The sequence below is a fragment of the Hypanus sabinus genome, chromosome 8, assembly GCF_030144855.1.
Source record: "Hypanus sabinus isolate sHypSab1 chromosome 8, sHypSab1.hap1, whole genome shotgun sequence".
In the NCBI taxonomy this organism is placed as follows: Eukaryota; Metazoa; Chordata; class Chondrichthyes; order Myliobatiformes; family Dasyatidae; genus Hypanus; species Hypanus sabinus.
Window position 1 is genome coordinate 148267690 of NC_082713.1, and position 15593 is coordinate 148283282.

At 37.7% G+C, this 15593-nt stretch overlaps 2 protein-coding genes across 5 annotated transcripts in view; one reads left to right on the top strand and one right to left on the bottom strand.

Moving 5' to 3' along the window:
• The window catches only part of borcs5 (BLOC-1 related complex subunit 5), an 87758-nt gene extending 83517 nt beyond the window's left edge, over positions 1-4241 (top strand). For all 3 annotated transcript variants that reach the window (XM_059978211.1, XM_059978210.1, XM_059978212.1), the window contains exon 5: positions 2444-4241. In XM_059978211.1, coding sequence (XP_059834194.1) covers positions 2444-2677 — 234 coding nt within the window. In that variant the 3' untranslated portion in view covers positions 2678-4241. The remainder of the gene's footprint in view (positions 1-2443) is intronic.
• Positions 4242-5021: 780 nt separating this feature from the next.
• Positions 5022-15593, bottom strand: part of dusp16 (dual specificity phosphatase 16) — a 58746-nt gene continuing 48174 nt past the window's right edge. For both annotated transcript variants that reach the window (XM_059978209.1, XM_059978208.1), the window contains exons 4-7: positions 11564-11727; positions 10989-11148; positions 9751-9874; positions 5022-7054 (exon numbers count right to left, since the gene is read on the bottom strand). In XM_059978209.1, the coding sequence (XP_059834192.1) occupies positions 5869-7054; positions 9751-9874; positions 10989-11148; positions 11564-11727 (1634 nt within the window). In that variant the 3' untranslated portion in view covers positions 5022-5868. The remainder of the gene's footprint in view (positions 7055-9750; positions 9875-10988; positions 11149-11563; positions 11728-15593) is intronic.

Sequence of the window (15593 nt, forward strand, 5' to 3'; positions counted from 1 at the left end):
GTAGTGTAAACTGTATACTTTTTGACTTGTGTCATAAGTGCACCATATTTTTCATTAATTTATTTCTAGTGATATACCTTATGCGTTGTGTGTGATGCAGAAGAAAATTGCTTTGTTTGTACACATGTATATAGTTGAATGGCTATGAACTTAAACTTTTTGAAAGTCAATTTGCTACTTGAGTAATTACTTTTAGAGTGTGTCCCAATTTAAAGGCATAACACAAAAAATATGCAGGTGCTATCATTTCAAAATTAGATGTCCTTTTCTAGTGGTATGACATTTTAAGATTGATATCCATGTTGAAGTGATTTGTGTACGTTTTTATTGCAGTGAGGATGTGTCAGAAAATAATTGATAGTATAAAGTGATAGGAAAAATAAATAGAAATGAAAACCATAAATGCTTTTTTTTTTAAGATTGCAGTACTTTACAGATAGTCTATTGCAAAGTGCATATGCCTTATTCCTAATTCTGCTTTTGCTGCAGATTAAAGGATTTTGTTTTCAAAGCACCAAACTCTCATTGGCAGTATGCCTACCTTGTTTTGTTTTTTAAAATGAGAATGGAGAAGTCCATTTTATATAGCAAAAGATATTTTACGTTAATACAAGAAATGTTTGAAGTTAAAATAATAATTATTATTATGGAAGTTGGGGTGAAACAGTATCCCTAGACAGCAAAATAATGTTTTGGGTTGATGACACTTCATCAAAATGGAGGTAGTTCAGGGGCTCCCAACTTGGGGTCCACAGACTTCTCAGTTAATGATGCGGCTCCATGGTATAAAAAAATGTTGGAGACCCCTGCAGTAGTTAAAGATTAAACAAATTTTAGGATACTGAAGAGAAAAGAGCATAATTCCAAGCTTCTAGTTGTGTCTTCTTGTTCTGCAGTTCAGCTCTCTGCCTGAGAAAGTTGTTTCAGACATTTTCAGGTCATGAGCATTTCCAAATTTCTCTGGCAATTTCGATAATTATTCTAATTAATGTATTGCCCCTCTTCCAGACTGACCGTTAGTGTTCCTCACTACCTCATTTGCCTTGTATGGTTTGTCATTTATTATGTCTTGCTGTCCACTCCTTTGGACTGTCCTTTAGCACTCTTCCCTTCAACACATCTTGAAATGTTTTGCCTCTAACTATTCCCAGTTCTGATGAAAGCTAATCAACTTGAAAAGTTATCTCTCTGCAGATACTGCCAGACCAGCAGATGTAATTTTTATTTTCATTTTTCACATATCCAATGTGTCTTTATTTATACTGCCAGGTAGAAGCCACAGTTCCTACTGAAACATCATCAATGGAATAACCAGTTTTGCATTTTTATAGCATCTTTTAATAGAAAAGCATCTCTTGCCATTTCAGAGAGGTATTAGCAAACAAAAGTAATGAAAGGAAGAGATATTTGGGGAGAAGACAAATGGTATTGAAAGGCATAGTAAATCAGTAATAATGAAATGGTGGAGCACTGAATGGGCTGTATAGCCTAACTCTGCTGCTCTTATGTATTAGATTGGAGCCTGCTATGAACCTGACTTCTACATAATAAAAAGCTGTTGGTTACAAAATGGTAGAGGGAATCCATCAGTGGGGTCCATGAGGGTGTATTTGAGTGGAACCATGTGTAGGTGTTATTTCCTGCCATAGGGAAGATATAGGCAGTTACAGTAAAGCAGATAATTTGCTATCCAACTATTTAAACTTACCAACGATTCAACATCTAGCTCACCGAGTGCTGTTCCCACGCTCCTCATGCCATGAGGCCCCAGTTCCTGCCCTCTTCCTCATGTTATGGGGCCTCAGTTCTTGCAATCACTTTCAACTTACCAGATTCACTGAATAATTTATTTGCTTGGTAAAATCTAAAATTAATTATTGTTTCTAGCTTACAAGTTTTTGATAAATGCTTCTATTTGTGGTAGCGTAAAGCATTGGGTCCCAACCTTTTTGAATGAATGGCAAGAAAAATTATAGGGCTCCAGCGGGAGAGCCATTGCTTTCAAGGAACTGATGCAATCCTGGGATCTTCTGCCATCTTTATAGTTGGTTTATCTACCATGGCAAGTCTATTCTCATTTTTTTACCTTTTAGGTGAACATTCATATTGAAATACTTTATTCAACAATCATAGACCCCCTGAAGTCTCTGGCAATTCCACCTTTCTCATTCTGAAGGGATTGTGCAGTCCGGGTTGAAAACTAATTAAAATAAAAACAGAAATGCTGGAAACACTCAGCAGTTCAGGACAAGAACCTTACCTACTGTGTTTGGGGGGGGAGTATTTCTTTAAAAAAACAAAGCATTAAAGAGAAGATCTCATTGTTTTGAACTTTATTACTGAATGAGATGTAACTTGATAAAATTGTGTACTATTTTACTCTCTACAAACACTGTTTATAATTGTTCAGTTTGATAATTACAGTATTTCTGTTTAATTGTAGATGGACCTCTCTGTTGAAGCCTTGTATAGCGTTATGCAAGAGCGACAGAAACGGTACGCTAAATATGCTGAACAAATACAGAAGGTTAATGAGATGTCAGCCATACTGCGCCGCATACAGATGGGCATAGATCAAACCGTCCCATTAATGGAGAAACTTAATAGCTTATTACCAGAAAACGAAAGACTTGAACCTTTCTGCATGAGAGCTGATAAAGATATAAAATACCAGTAGCCAATGAAATCTGCAACTCCACTCTCCGAACTCTGCTGGATTTGTGCAGATACCTACAATTTAGATATTAAATCAGCTGAACCATCATGCATTTCCAGGTATACTGAGCATTAATTGTAATGTACTCTTCTCCCAGAATTGTCTGCACAGGGAAAATAACACTTGGAATTCCAGTGTACCAGCTTTTAAATGTTGCTGGTGTGAACAATGTTGTCTGTTATTGCAAGTTGTGCTTTATTCAGAAAGATTTTCAGAGACTTAAGCTGACTAGGGATAAACATTTGCATCATTTTTTTCACCACTACAGTTAGTATTGCAGTTGGCACTATTAAATTAGTTGAAATTAATATTCTCTTTAATTTTCCCCAAGGCTTCACCACTTAAAAGTGTGTTTACTGATGTTTCTCATCACATATCGATTATACATTCTGTGTGTACGTGTGTTTGTGTGTGTAATTTTTTTTTCATCTACTCTGGGAATACCTCAGGAACTTGAATATTGCAAATTAGTTGAGATGTAGATCTGAAAGAACAAGTGACGGCTATTCCCAGAGATAGTTTTTGTTATTTCAAGTTTGATCATAGGTTCTTGTTTTGTGAAAATTTGGAATAATTTGCAACTAAAGTGCACTAACAGGTAATTTTCCAGTTTGCAAGAGCATCCAAATATGCTAAATGGGTTTTGCAGTTTATTGTAAATTAAGATGTGCAGTAATTTTAGTAGAAACAAGAGGATAGATAAGATCAGCAATTTTATCTGTCTCAATACTTAAAACATTTTAGTATTAAACAAATATTAAAATGCATTGCTTATGCTACATATTGCTAATATTTATTACAGTTTTGTGTGGAACTTTGACAAATCTCATCTGTAATGACTGATAGCGGAGCCTCATTGTAATTGCAGCTCCTAGTTTTATAAGAATTCTGAAGGTAAATGAAACTGCATTCAACTGTAAATAACATTCCTTTAAATTGCATATGGCTACTTAGCATTTATATTTTTAAATTTCTGGTTCTTAGTTCAATGATCAACAAGAAATATCACATTTCAACATTTCTCATTTTGTGTAAAATACTCTATTTGTATGGAGATAGAATTAAGGATTTTTTTAACGTTTGGAATTTTTGTGATCTCTGACGAGAAAGAACACTTACACAATAGTGAACTTCAGTTCTGGAATAAAGATTACATTTATCAGGTACAACAAAATTACTCATCTCAAAAATTAGGACTTGAAAGGGAAAGTAATCAAATACTAGACAAGCGTTCTATGTAGAAATGATGGATACCATGCATTTCAGTGTTTAAACATTAAAATTGGACAGCTTGCCATGTTTCATTTTTACCTTCAGGTATCACACATTTTAACAGTTGTAGAGGAAAACTGCAAGAATTGTCCTGCAGCTTATTTTTTGTATCGTTGAATGTCTATTGTCTCTGCATTTGATTTCTTATGTTCTTTAGCTGTGGAGGGATTTTATTATTTTTCTCTATATAGTATATTTTGTGCGTTGTACATTTTCAAACATTTAAAGAAAACAGCTTGAGCAGTTTTTCTCACCTTACTGTGAAATATTTTGCTTATTTAAAATCAGAACTTGTGATCCAGCTATCATTACCATAATTAGCAAAGTTGTGTGTAATTATTTCTCAGTTTTCTGCAAAGTTTAAGAACTAAGTTCTACCATTTCTTATCTGTGAGATTTAGCTAGAGTTACATTTCAGAGTCATGCACTGAGAAAAGATTTTTGCAACAATAATTTTTTCCCATTAATCTTGCCAGTTCTGGTAATATAATGCATCAGCTCAAGATTTAAGAGGCAATTTCATGAACTTTAAAATTATATCCTGACATCCTGTAATTGTTATTTATGTGTTTTAAAAATGTGAAACAGAAGGAAACATTTAAACTTGAAATAAAAACAGCTTAAATTACTGTGGGCAGCTAGGAAAAGAGAAAGCATGTGTATTCTTCACTATTATATTTCCGACATTTTCAGCTTTTGTTTGAAATTACTCATGGCTTTGATTTTGCAGTGTCCTTTTGAAGGTTTTGGTAAAGCAGAGGCTGACTACAACTGCCAAAGAGGAAATTTGTGGTACTTTTATCGTTTTCAGGCATCTTGAGAAGATAAGCATATGTTACAAATACTCAAGGCCATGCTACATTTGCAGACGGAGAATGCTCTCCAGCAATGCTCTCCAGCTGATGACCTTTGAGTATTTTAATTCATTTCTCTTGAATCAGATTATTATTTTGTACTTTAGTTTGCTTTTCGTTTTTTGCAGAAAATGTAAGTTCTTTGCAGCCGCCTACATATTATGCAAATCACACACATATAACAGGTACCATCTTAGATTTTATTTCAACACATGCTCAACATTTCACCTGGTTAAGCAATGTTATCCATATATCTCTCATACATTACACATTTGAACAAAATAGTTCCAACATGCACAAACACTTTGTACCATCCTGAACAAGTTTCCAGCACTTTTCCACAAGAGGACACCCACAGCATCCTCTTCATCTGCAACTCATGCACTCTGCATAGAATTCACATCTGCTTCATTTACATCTCTACTTGATTTTGATACTATCCTCACTTATCTGATCAAAATTAAATGTACACACAGACATTTTAGTGCTAATTTAGCAGTCCACATTGAGTTTAAATTCAAATCTAGCCAAAAACTGTAAATCTCGCCTGTATCAAGACTGACCTGAGATCTGATTTGCTGAATACCTACTTACAGTATAAGCTTTAAATTTGAGGTATTTGCTCTAAGCAGCACTGGCAACCTTACCTATACTTAAATTCAATCAAGATAGCTACACCATTTATGTACAGATGCAAAGTAATTTGCATTGAAGGCTATGACTACACACAGAAATCCAGATTCTGCCAGCTTGTCTGGAATTTGAAACAAAAATATCCATAGAACTTGGCTCAGTCTTCAGAGGCAAAGTGCATTATTGGACATTTATCTAATGATAACTGGGATTTTTCCAAAGGTGTAAGGAAAGCCTGATAATTAATGCACCATTGCATGGATTAGGTAAGAAATGTGTTGAATTAAATGATGAACAAAGCATTCAAGCAACAATTTCAAGTCCCTGGTTGTGATTCTGTTTTAGAGAAATTATATACCTGTGAATCATTGCAGTTTTCATTTTAGCATTTCCTCAGGAAACCTCAATGATCTCCATACTACCAGAGAAGCTGGATTGACTTCCAATTTTTCTCAGGTCCTCCCGGGACCTGTTTTCATTCATACCTTCCTCAAATTCCATCTGGCAGCTGCGCCGTTTGTATTGTTTCTCAAATGGGCTTTCCTCATGCCAGCTGCGCCTGGAATCCCGACGGTCACAGTGTTTCTCACGCCGGCGCACTGTTGCTGACTGGTCACAGCCTGATTGTAATTGACTGCAGCTAAAGGTCGGGTAAGCTGCTGCACCGCTGAACAGTGCAGAACTTGACAGAAAACGAGGAGGTTGTCCTGCCAGTGCCTCAGTTGCAAAGTACCAGGTGTTGGCCAATGACGCAGTCGATGTTTGAGGTGAGATTATGTCCGAGTGCCATCCTTTCAGCCCCATTCCTGCTGCAGAAGTTGCTAAATGCTGTTGGTTACCAGAAAGATCCAATAGAAAGTTTGTTTTGTAGTTATCCTCCATACTTCCACTTCTGTGTAGTGGGGAGAGCAGTGTTCTGGGCACTGTGGTTTGTGCAGATGGAATAACTGTACTTCCTGGTGCTCCTTGTTCCCATATGGTTTGTGTTTGCTTTGTGTTTACATCCATCAGAGTGGGTTTAATGTGTTCTGGAAGCTGCTCCACCTCTGTCTGCACTGATGAGTAGAAACAGAACCTGCTTGATTCAGCTGCATTTGATTCCTTCTCAGGACTGCAACTATCCTCTGAACAAGCAGCAATCGGTACAGAACTTGCACCTGCACCGCTCACAGGATGTGATGCAGACCTTATGTCCAACGAAAACGAGCGTTTCAGCCGGTTGTTGTCCTCCAGTCTGTCTACTGACAGGCTAAGGCCATTGATTTCTTGAGCCAAAAGACATTCTCCTTCCACATTGGAAACAGTGGATTCCATAAGTGCAGACAAAGGTAAAGCAGGTGTGGTTGGGTTCCGATCCATAGGGGCTGAGGTAGTGGAGGGCTGCTTCTCTAGTATTGTATCAAAAGGGACACAGTCCTGGGCCAATCTCTGTTCCACGGGTCTCTCCAACTGCAGGAGTTTTAATTTGCTAATAGTTCCTGTTTGGCCAGATGGAGTCTTCAGTCTTTTCTCAAAATCCAGCAATTGACCAAGAAAGTTAAAGTTGGGTGAAATGGTTGGCCTCTTCTCCTTGACAAATCTTAAAAACACAAATGATAATTTCTCATTGATACTTAGCACAGACATCATGGGTCAAAGTGCCATACTGTCATATGTTCAATATTTCATTTATCAAGTAGGCCCCAAAAACAATTAACAGTACTATATTAAACTAACACTGCTTTAAATTTGGTAATCAGTCTGTGAAAACAAAGGCAGATTGTAAAAGCGGTATCAATATATAGATAGATGGTATAGGGGAAAAGACCACAATATCAGACAGCTTATGAGGTACACAGCATTTGGAAATTAATCCTGAAATTAAATCAAATTAAATTCCACAAGTATGATAGCTCCAAAGGCTAATAAAATGAGAGTTTCCTCTGTGGATAATATAGTAGCATTTAAATAATTCCATTAAAAAACGAAAACTTGGAAAAGGAGGAAAATCATATTAGAAGAAAGCCAAAGGACCACAAATTTTTAAACTATAATACATAACCAAAACATTTTAATGTAGCTATATCAGTAATAATTTTAACCGTGTCTGTAGAATTGTGAATTATCGTTAATCAATACTATCATCCCAATTATGAATACACAGTAAACAAGTGTGTTTAATTACTATTTTTTCTACCACCATTCCACCAGCATCATCTAACGGTTTGCTTTGCTCATCTGTTAACTCCTACTCCTTTCATACTGTTTGTTATTTGGTACATCCTAATTTCTGTACAACTTGTCTCTCTACTGTGACCTAATTTATTATTAATTCAGCTCTCACCACGTCACTGATTAACATCTCCGGAAGGGTATTGGAACCTTCCCAGTTTTTCTGCTACCCATTTCATTCAGACAGGTCATTTCTGCTTCAAAACTGTTTCTAATGCGACAGAAATCTGAACTACCTACACTATTATCTCCAGTCTTGAAGCAAAGATTACCACTTTTTCCCTCACCCACAGCTTCTGAACTCTACCTAAAGGACTTGAGCTTTTTCAAACCCATGTCAATAATTCCAGTATAGACAGTACAGTTTTTTCTTCCCCTAGCGTATTCCACCTTTCCAATTTGCTTACTTACATTATGTGGCTACTTCCTACTACAAACCTGCCAAGCAAAATGCTCAAGTGCGATAAAATATCATAAACAAAACATATAAGACCATAAGACACAGGAGCAGAATTAGGCCATCTGGCCCATCGACAAACAGGGATTATTGATCAGAACAAATCCTCAGTGACCCAGTCTGACATTTGGAGATGGTACTACATTGGGAAAACTGTCCCTCAGGCATTTGAAACAATAGCCAGGTATAACTATATTAGTTACCCTCTAAAATTCTCTTATCACCCCAGAATATTTATTTTCAATACCACATGAGCATTCCCATCTATGGTAGAGCCTCAAGGTTACGCTAATGAAACAAGTTGATGAAAGCACTCACTCCTCCCATTAATGATGCCAAAATCCAGTCACTTCTGTTAAATCATCTCAGAACAAGGCAGAATATTGCACCAGAACTAGATACAGAAACTAGCCAGAGCATATAGGATACGAGTACCTAACAATGAGGAAATGTTACCTGGTTATGACCTATCACAAAAGACAAAACAGATTCAAACTACAGTCGGCCCTCCTTATCCATGGGGGATTGGTTCCAAGACCACCCGCGGATACCAAAAATCGCGGATGCTCAAGTCCCTGAGTCAATGTGGTGGTCTTTAGGACCCAGCGGAACCCCGGACTTTATTTAACATGTTCAGAGCGGTGGGCATTAGGACCTGGCGTACCTCTGAATCCGCGGTGTTTCTGTTCTCAAAAATAATCACGATCGTGATTGAAAATAAGGTGGAAGTAGTAAAGCTATCGGAAAGAGGTAAAACGCATTCGGTCATCGGAAAAGCACTAGGCTACAATCGGACAACGATTGGAACAATTTTAATTGTGCATGTTAAAGGCCCTGCCCCGATGAAAGCTACGATTATTACTAAGAAATGCAGTGGTTTAATTATTGGGTTTTTGATCCTCCACATCAACCCGGCACAGTGGAGAGCGCACTCCATAGCGATCTGGCACTAGATTGAACTCGGGAACTTCCCGAGCCCAGCACTGAAACATACGTTCTTAAGTGTTTTATGTGCATAGAAAGGTAAAATATATACTATATACAAATGCAAACATTTGACTAACTGACACTAAATAATACCGGATGTACCTGTTCCGACTTACTTAGTAAGAGAAGATTTTTTTCGATCCCAATCCACGATAACCCAGGCACATCCTCCCATATACTTTAAATCATCTCTAAATTATTTATAACAGTTAGTACAATGTAAATGCTATGTAAAATAGTTGTTATACTGCATTGTTTAGGGAATAATGACAAGAAAAAAAGTCTGTACATGCTCAAACAAGTGCTGGAAGAGCACTTCCGGGTTTTCGCGATTCGCGGTTGGTTGAATTCGCAGATAAGGAGGGCCAACTGCACCGAAAAGCTCTTTCCTAACTATGAGCAAAGTGATTCAAAGTACCATCAAATAACATCTCAAAACCCATGTTATCACATCAAACTGTCCCCAAGGGTTAGAATCATGATCTGTCTGCTACCTATTTAACTAAAATAGATAATATTTCACTACCATTCTTTAATTTGTTATAAACTCACCTGGTGTGTCAGCAGCAAAGACTTGGCAGAAAAACAAATCACTTATTTGCTAACATAATACATCTTACCTATATGCTTCATCGAGTGACATGTCCATCCTCTTCATTATATAAGCAATAGCAATGGTGGCAGAACGGGAAATTCCAGCCAAGCAGTGCACCAATACACAGCCATTTGATGCCTTTGCTTTCTCTAAAGAAAAGTTGATGGAGGAATGTTATTCACAGTACTTAGTTCTTAGCTAAGTTATTATTATCTTTTTCACTGTGCCCCAGGCTTTTTTGAACCATTACCCTGTTGCAAGATATTCTAGGTAACCATATCAAGTGCCTCAGATTTGCCTTTAGCTGAAAAATGCATTTGGCATTCCCATGCGGCAACTGTTCAAATTTCTTGTTCTAGTAATAGAAAGAAAATTCAACACGAGTGAATCTGCAGATGCTGGAAATAAATAAAAAGACAAAATGCTGGCAGAACTCAGCAGGCCAGACAGCATCTATGGGAGGAGGTAGTGACGAAGTTTTGGGCTGAAACCCTTCATCAGGAGTCACCCCCATAGATGCTGTCTGGCCTGCTGAGTTCTGCCAGCATTTTGTCTTTTTAGTAAATTTGGTATCATGGGTTAACTTGGGCGAGGGGGCGTGGTGGAAACAAAACATTCTGCATTCTGGAAGAAGCATTCTGATAGCAAGAGAGGTTAGGCTAATTTTTGTAACTGGGGAGAGCTGACATACTTTACCAGTCAGGTAAACTGACTGGTCACACTTAGCAGCAACTGGATAAATAATTTGATTTAGTTCAACATCTGATATTCTTTGGAAAACGTACATAGGATTTTTTTGTATTGAATGGAAAATTACAAAGTTAAGAGCCATTCACAAACCAATTAAAATCAGGAAGCAGGCACTTTTGCTTCACTTAAAACTGAGGAATTATTTAAATTCAATATCTAAATACAGCAAATTAAAGTGATTCTGAAAATATACTGCAAACCAACATTACATACCCAATTCTCTTTCAAGCTGCATATTACCCTGGAAATATATTTGTTCAGAAATCAAATTCAAATTAATTCTGCAAAGGTTTGGCAGATTTTGCCCTGACAGAGAAATACAAATTATTCCTGTGATTACTTTCACTGAGTTTCTGATCTCAGTGCTTTGAAACTGTTTCCATCATCTCCTCTTGTAGCATGCCAAAGAATAACAATTATACTCAAATAATCTCAAATGAAAGCATTAAAAAGCCATTTGCAAATCTAATTTTTAAAGAAATTTTAAATATCAACACATAAATCCCAACTGACCTATAAATTCAACTGATTTGTCAAGCCAAGGCAGGATCTTCTCAGAAAAGCTGTCATTTACTGGAACTCGTAGAAAATGGCTCTCTGGGATAAAGTCAGGTTTTGGACATGTATTACTTGCATTGAGTACATAGCCAATATCAATCTGCTGCATTAGCTCCTAGATTTGAAGGAAAATATAAATGCTTTAAAATTCTATGGATTTTCAATCTTCAAGTAGAAGCGTGAACTCTCAGAATCATAATCAGCCATTCAAGCCATCATATCCAATCCATTCATCCATATCTGCAGGATTACACTTGCACATGTGGGTAATTTATAAATTACTTTCTCTACTATCTGCTTTGTGATGGGTTTAGGACCCTCTGCAACCTCTCTTCTAAAACATCTCTAATTCCACTCAAATGAGTTTTCTTTGGTGAATCTCCATGAAAATTGTGATATACAGAACTAGTTATGGAAATATTTTTTCTACATTTTCAATTCATGCAATGATAGTTAAAGTAAATAGAAAATGTCTGCCACGTTTGCAGAAAGATATTTTTTTTAAACTACCATGGATTTTTCCATCTCACCTTATTCAACACATCTCGTTGGCAGCCAAGGTAAAGATGAGGAAGAATTCGGGTTGGACCAGTGTTTGTTACTGGTAGGCATGGCTGGGAAATGCTTGTCGGCACCAAAGAGGATTTTCCTTCACACAGGCCACAGAAGCTAGAAGAAAATGTGGCAAATCCACCTACCAAATAATTATGGAGATTGTGAAAATGTTAACAACTTTGAAAAGGAAAAGATATCTTCAAAATCATGCAAAAACCAAGTTTCTCTTCCACTCCTGTTTACCATATTATCTGTATTACACAATATATTCAGTTTCATTCTGTGTAGCTTTCACAAAGCACATCTGGACATATTTAACGTAGGAGAGTACAGTACTGGACATTCAACCCAAAATATTGTGTCGATCTTGATGCCTAATTATACTAAATGTCCTCCTGCACATCATCCATATGCCTCCATATTTATGTTTCTCTAAAAGCCTCAAACTCCACCAAACTTTTACTACTAACCCTGATAATCCATTCCAGAAGGCAAATAAAAAAATAGTTGCTTTTAAATTTGTGAGGAGAGTGTAAAGGTAATGCAAGAGGCGGGTCCCCTGGCGTTCATCATTTCTGTCTGGGGAAAAGATTCTACCTATCCCATCTATGTCTCTCATAATTTAAAACCTCTATAAGATCTCACCTCAGCCTCCAACACTGGAGAGAACAAAATTTGTCCAAATTTTTCTTATAACTCATACCCTCTAATCCAAGCAGCGTCCTGGTAAAACTCTTTTGCACCCTTTCCAAAGACTTCACACTTTTCTTGTAATGGGATGGCCAGGATTACACACAATACCCCAAGTGTGATCCATAAGGGCATAAGATATAGGAGCAGGTAGGCCATTCAGCCCATCAAGTCTGCTTGGCCATTCAATCATGGGATGATCCAATTCTTCCAGTCATCACTACTCCTCTGCCTTAAATGCACCCAACATCTTGGCCCAATGATAGATTTACCACCCTCTGACTAAAGTAATTTCTCCGCATCCCTGTTCTAAATGGACATCCTTCAATCCTGAAGTCGTGCCCTCTTGTCCCAGACTCCTCTGCCACAGGAAAATTTTTTGCCATATCTAATATGTCCAGGCCCAAAATTCGGAATGTTTCAATGAGATCCCCCCCACCCACCACCACTCCTGAGCTCCAGGAAATACAGCCCAAGAGCTGCCAGTTGTTCCTCATACGGTAACCCTTTTGTTCTTGTGAATCTTCTCTGAACCCTCTCCAATGTCAGTATATCCTTTCTAAAATAAGGAGCCCAAAACTGCACACAATACTCTGTGTGGTCTCACGAGTGCCTTATAGAGCCTCAACATCACATCCCTGCTCTTATGTTCTACACCTCTAGAAATGAATGTCAACGTTGCATTCGCCTTCTGCACCACCAACTCAACCTGGAGGTTAACCTTTAGGGTATCCTGCACAAGGACTCACAAGTCTCTTCGCATCTGTGCATTTTGAATTCTCTCCCCATCTAAATAACAGTCTGCCTGTTTATTTCTTCACCAAGGTGAATGACCCATACACTTTCCAACATTGTATTTAATTTGCCACTTCTTTGCCCATTTCCCTAAACTATCTAAGTCTCTCTGCAAGCTCTCTGTTTCCTCAACACTACCCAATCCTCCACCTATCTATATCATCAGCAAATTTAACCACAAATCCATTAATCCAATAGTCCAATATCCAACCAACTAAAGGTTTACATCTGCAGTATGACTTCTTTACCTGTATACTCCATACCTCAACAATCAATGAAGACAAGCATTCCACACACCTTCTTTACAACCTTATCTACTTGTATAACCATTTTCTGTAAATTATTAACCTTGACCCCAAGATCCTTCTATACCTCAATGCTATTAGAGGCTTACTATTAACTGGATACTTCCCCCCCCCCCACCCCCATTTTAGATGACCTTCCAAAGTACATCATCTCATATTTGCAAGGATTAAATTCCATCTGTTACAGATCTATTTCCCATTGCATTTTTTGATAATCCTTCACACTATCCACAACTCCACCAATCCTGATGTCATCCATCCATCTACATTTTCATAAAAATCGTTGATATATGTCACAAAAAAAAAGAGGTCCCAGCACTAATCCTCGTGATATACCACTGGTCACAGACCTCCAGCCAGAATAACAGCTTACCACCCTAATCTGTCTTCTACAGGTAAGCCAGTTCAGAATCCAAACAAAATTCACCCAGATACCATTTAGATTCTGAACTAACCTACCACAGAGGGCCTTATCAAATGCCTTTATAAAGTCCACGTAGACAATGTTCACTGCCTAATCCTTATCAAGATCCTCTGGTACTTCCTCAAATAACTCAATCAAGTCTGTACAACTTGACCTGCCCCACACAAAGCTGTGCCGACTGTCTCCAAGAAGGCCATGCCTTTCCAAATGCACAAAAATCTTCTCAATCTATTCCTTACCACTGACATGAGGTTCACTGGCCTTTAATTACCTAGATAATACCCATTTCTTGAACAAAGAAATAACATTCCCTACTCTCCCAAGTCCTCCAGATTCTCGCCTGTCACTGTTGAGGACACAATGAACCTTGTCAAAGCCCCGACAATTTTCTCACTTGCTTCTTTCAATATTGTCGAACAGATACTATCAACCCCGGGGCCTTGTCCACCTTAATGCTTTTCAGAAGACACAGCACTACCTACTCTTCCATCTCAAAATGTCCCAACACATTAACATGCACTTTATTTTCAGTATCCTCCAATTAATTCTCCTCAGCAAATATTGCTGCAAGGTACTCATTTAGTACCTTAGCCAACTTGCCTGACTCCATGCACAAATTTAACACTTGTGGGCACCCCAGCACAATCCTCGCTGATTTGATTTGATGCAAATGACGCATTTCACCTTGTGTTTCAATGTACACGACAAATAAAGATAATCTTTTTTAAAAACTCATACCTTACCCTCTGCCTCCTCTTCCAGGACATGAATGTATGTTATAAATAGTTGAGGGCATATATCTGATCCTTACATACTCCACTAGATACACCATTCCAACCTGAAAAAGACCCATTTATTCTGACTCTTCTGTGTGACAATCCATGCTAACACATCTCCCCCACTATCATGAGCTCTTATGTGCCATTCTGTTAAGTGACACCTTGTCAAATACATTTCTAGATATCCAAATATACAACATTTACACATTCTGCTCTATCAGCTCTGCTCATTACATCAAGTCAATGAAGTTGCAATTTTCTAAGGAGGCTTTGAGAACATCCTTAAAGCATCTCCTCTATCCTCCTAATAAACTTTTGTCATGATAAAGCTTGGAGTTCCTGATTTGGAAGTCTGTTATGCATGTAAATGACCTTAACTATGCAAAGTTGATCAAGTGTACTCAGAGCTTTGATACTGGGAATGTTGAACTAGGAGAGAATATTCATGTTGGTTCACTTATCCTTCCTATTGATGTGACAGGTTTGAGGTTATGATGAATCTTGCTGATGACTTCCTTTGCCATTACATGCTCCCAAGACATAGGAAGAGGTCCACGTTTCTCAGAGATAGCTTCGACGATTGAGGAGTTGTGCAACAAACAGTTTGGTCAAACACCTTTGTGGTCATTAAGTGCAAAGTTCATTCTCTTACATGCTTCAGCAAATGAGTGAATCCTGAGTTGGGCCTATGAATGTGTGTATAAGCAAGTATCATCAACATCCTACTTCATGGTGACTGAGGTTAGAATGATCTTGGCTTTAGAATGGAAGCAATGTTGCCTCCTATTGATTCTCTAGATAAGCTTCGCTTAATGGGGAAGCTTTTTACATGCTGGTATGCAACTTGAAATTTCAACTGATATACATACAGGGAGGTCAAGCATATCCTCATATTGACACACCATCCACCAAGCTGGAAACTTTGTGCATATGTTAAGAGTTCATCCAATAACAGCAAATATAATAATGGCAGTTGTAAATCCAGAAATTCAGAACTTACTCAGTTTGGTGA